We start from the raw sequence: 4,242 nt of genomic DNA on the forward strand, positions 1-4,242 counted from the left end.
TTACAGTAAGAAAACTATTGTACTGTAAAAATTATATTTTCCATACGAAATTGTACAAAATTATAAAATAGTTTATTCTTGTAAATTTTTATAAATTTACTATTGTAATTTTCACTAAACCTTTCATTTGATGAACTTTAATTTTTACTTCCTTATCTCTCAAAATAATATCTCTTAGTTCGTTCTCGAAAACGATTGCAGTATGATTCATAAAAGAATCCTTTTTTGTATCATGTATATGATGTGGACTGAGTTGAATCTTGTACCAACATATTAAGGCATTTGGTAAAATTTTTCCTTTATTTATTTCTCCAAAATTCACGATTGTTTCAGTAATTTCTGTTTCATTTATTTCTATCAATGTTCGTGCCTCAGACATAATTTCACATGAATATAAACTTGAATTCAAATCAAATATTTGATTGATCTATAGCAAAATAAATATGGAAATAAAAATCAACGTCTACACTATAAAAATTAATTATACATGAGACTTACCTTATATTTATTAATGTATTCAGCGATTATGTAATTTGTACTTTTTATTTTATTGATTATATTATCCCGCATATGTAGATCATCTTCGCTGTCTGAACTCTGAAAAGAAAAATATATTCATTTGTCATTTTAGACAAATAAAAATTATGCAAAATTTTATTTTTAATCATTTTTTTTCATTAAAATATGTCTTTTATTTAAATATAAATTACATTGATTAAATATCGTTTGTATATCATTATACCGTATCAATATCAAATGAAGACGATCTTTGGAGATTTACATTTTGTACATAAACCATATTTGGTAAATCTTCTGAGTATACTAACTGTCCCATAAGAAAAATCTTCTCTGGCAATAATACACCATTTGTTTTAAGCAAGTTCCTAAGATAATAGATGATAACAAATTTTAATATTTTATAATTATATAAAACATATGTAAATATTGTATACAATATAATACCTGGAAATTTGATAACAACTACCTTGGTCATCTCTTAATTCACCTTTAATATCAAAATTATAAATAAATATGGAATCTAGAGAATATGGAATTTCTTCATAACTTGATATCATATGTACTTTCTCTTGCATCTCGCTATCACGAGCCACTTGTTCAATTAGAACACGTAGCATTGGATTGTCAGTTTTGTAATATAAAATTTCACTATCTTTACATTCCTTTAAAAGTGTCAACCCGTAGATTGGAAAAGGCGAGGTATCCAAAATATATTTCATTTTTCTATTCTTTTGAGATCTACCAATTTCTGTGAGCAATTTGACATAATCGAAGTCGTTTAGAAAGGCAATGACTTCTTTTGGCAAATGATACAAAGTTGTACAATTTTCACTATAACGTTCATTATTCGTGCTATAAGAACATTTCAGTTTGCTCTTTAAAGTTTCTGCTTTTATCGTCAATACATCACCTTCATGACATACAGTTGGCATCGTCGGAAAAACAGCAAATTGCCAACAAGATTTTCCATCCGAAGAATCCAGTGTGATCTCCTCGTCAAGATGTAACTTGAACCAAGTGATTAAACCATCTATGATACCATCGTATCTACATTTTGTTTGTAGCATCTGCTTTATTCCATCTTTGCAGAATTCATACAATTCTAGTAGACTATTAAAATTCACATTAAAAAGCAACTGTGGCTCTGTAATGTAATTCATTTGAACTTTCTCCAGGTTTTCTGTATCATAATATTCATCGTCTGATAGTATAGACACATTATTAAAGTTTAAAGGACAATTCTCTTTTATCTTGTCAAAAATCACTGACGATCTGTATCTAATGTATTCACATTCAATAACTGCTGTGTAAACCGTCGCGCCCATAGGTATTACCATACCATTTAAATCTAAAATATTCATGTGTACGTTAATCATAGATGGTATTACAAGCTCTCCAAATAAGCCAGCATCAAATGTTTCAGTCACTATTAATTTTACTCTAGAATTATAGGTAATGGTTTTAATATTAATCAATGCATAATATTGTAACAAATTAATTAATGCAAATAATTTTTAAAAGATATATAAGTATGTATTGTATTGTACACACCTTTCTGAAATATCCATAGGTACTTTAAGATCGAACGACAGTTTTGATATTAATTTTATGTCAGATGCATTGTTAGATTCAAATACGTCTTTCGCAATCAGTGTCATTGCTTCAGAACATTCACATGCATAAACTTTTTTGGCTCCAGCATCTTTTGCATATAGACTCAAAAGACCTGTACCAGTTCCTACATCCAATACTGTATCATAGCCCTGGCTGACTCTCTTACGTATGGCTCGCTCAAAAGCATTGTTTCTCTGCTTGTCATTAAGCATTGTGAAATGCCACCTATCCACTGCCATACTATATGCATTTTGCAAGTTTCGCTCTGCTGGTAGAAAGTTAACATCAACTTTCAAAGCTCTTTTTAAATATTCTATTGCCCTTATGGGATGATTATTCCTTTAACAAGTACATGCAGTATTCTATGAGTCTTTTTTAGATCAGGAATAATAATGAAAAGAATTTATTGTAAAGGTAATTGAAAAATTATTAATGTATGCATTATATAGTGTATAGATTACCTCAACAAGTGTGCCGCAAAATTATTCAACATACGAGAATTGTTTGGATAAATATTCAAGGAAAATTTGTAGGAGCTTACAATATCTGAAAATTTGTTGTCATTTGCTAATTGCATTCCCCATTCACCTGAAAATATTATTATATTGTTATAAAAAATATAAATTTCTCTGATATTTTTAGGTATAAATACAGATTAAATACAAATGTCTTACACAGAACATCTGTAAACGTTTCTTCAATTTCTGATCTCCTTGCAGACAGTTTTGCAAAGATAATATAATATGCAAAAGCTTTCCCAACATTTCCAATCCTGTCATATTCTCTAGCTTTTCGCAGTGATTCCTCCAATATACTATTTACTTCTGCTTGCATTTTTGCATCAGTTAAATTTATTTTTAACTCATTCGCCTTGATTTTATAATAATGTTGATTTTGAAAAATTAGAAATTGATATTATCACGAGATAATCATGTGACTAATTTTAATTATTATTTATATACACATGCACGAGCAAACATGCATACGTCAAATATGAATTAACCTAACCTAACGTTTGTCGCTCTGTCCGTATCCGTACGATACTACCGACTAAAAAACTGTCAACTGTCTAAAAATACATCGCAATAAAAAAAAGAGAGGGCGCTAAATTTTTGTTTTGAATAATAAAAGGTCTATTCTTTTTCTTCTTAAACTTTTACCAGTCACCGACGAGATATTATTAAAGATCGTCAACCCTAATCAAATTTTCGGCGATATAAAAAGATCCCGAGGACTTGGAGGTAATTGAAGAACATTGACATTATTGACAATTGATATAAATTTGCTATTATTAACATAAATATTTGATTTATGCATTATTAAATTCATGATTTTTTATTATATAAATGTTCCATAAATAAATGTGCATACTTATAAAGCTATAATGTCCTATATATTGCAGAAAAATTACAATTTTTTCTCTGTAGTTATCATCTCTGTTGATAACCAAACTTTGACGATACACTGAAATCACAATTTTAAAGAAAAATCGAATATTATTGAATTCTAAATGCATAAATACACTTACTGAACTAAATCATAAAATTAATACAATATTATCAGTTTTTAACTCTTAATCACTTTAATATTCTCAAGACGCGAACTCCCGTAAGGATGTTGGTCTTTTAATAGTACCTCGGTGCACCGTTCATTTTTCTTTCTTTTCTCTTTAAGAAGAAAGAAGAAGAAGAAAGATGAATTGACAAAGTTCATCCAAAAAGAACAAGCCTAAAAAAAAGGAATGTTTCTAAAAACATCCAATTTTTAGAAACATTCCTTTTGTTGAACAATCGTTATTGAATTTTGTCCAATTTTGGAATATGTTTGCTATAAAAAAATCGAAAATGGTAATGAAAATTAGAATTTAATCAATTGAAATAAACAGCTAAGATTAGTTTTCCGATTAAGAAATTTAATTAAAATTTAATTTTTAATTCGCAAGCTTCCATTTCCAACATATAATCTGATATGAGTTTAATGTTCGCTAGTATCGCATTATTGTGTTCTCAATCTCATCAAAAAGAAGTATTATAACGGTTTCCGCTTGCATGGTATGTCATACATATATATATACATTTAATACACTCGGAAAACATATATATGTATATA

General features: G+C 28.3%; 1 protein-coding gene across 1 annotated transcript; it reads right to left on the reverse strand.

The window, feature by feature from the left end:
- Window positions 1-17: 17 nt before the first annotated feature.
- LOC108688590 (putative protein arginine N-methyltransferase 9) lies at window positions 18-2,989 on the reverse strand. Its single transcript, XM_018194901.1, has 7 exons — window positions 2,808-2,989; window positions 2,595-2,721; window positions 2,071-2,472; window positions 964-1,959; window positions 743-884; window positions 499-597; window positions 18-427 (listed from the first exon to the last, which is right to left on the reverse strand). The coding sequence occupies exons 1-7, from the start codon at window positions 2,965-2,967 to the stop codon at window positions 89-91; spliced, it is 2,265 nt and encodes a 754-aa protein (XP_018050390.1). The 5' UTR covers window positions 2,968-2,989; the 3' UTR covers window positions 18-88.
- Window positions 2,990-4,242: the final 1,253 nt, after the last annotated feature.

Source organism: Atta colombica, unplaced genomic scaffold (genome assembly GCF_001594045.1).
Source record: "Atta colombica isolate Treedump-2 unplaced genomic scaffold, Acol1.0 scaffold236, whole genome shotgun sequence".
Taxonomy (NCBI): Eukaryota; Metazoa; Arthropoda; class Insecta; order Hymenoptera; family Formicidae; genus Atta; species Atta colombica.

Coding starts and splice junctions, on each gene's coding strand:
- LOC108688590 (XM_018194901.1), bottom strand. CDS start 2,967: ATGCAAGCAGAAGTAAATAGTATATTGGAGGAATCACTGCGAAAAGCT. Junction 2,473..2,594: donor TTTGCGGCACACTTGTTGAG/GTAATCTATACA, acceptor TACTTGTTAAAG/GAATAATCATCCCATAAGGG. Junction 598..742: donor CTTCATTTGATATTGATACG/GTATAATGATAT, acceptor TTTTCTTTTCAG/AGTTCAGACAGCGAAGATGA.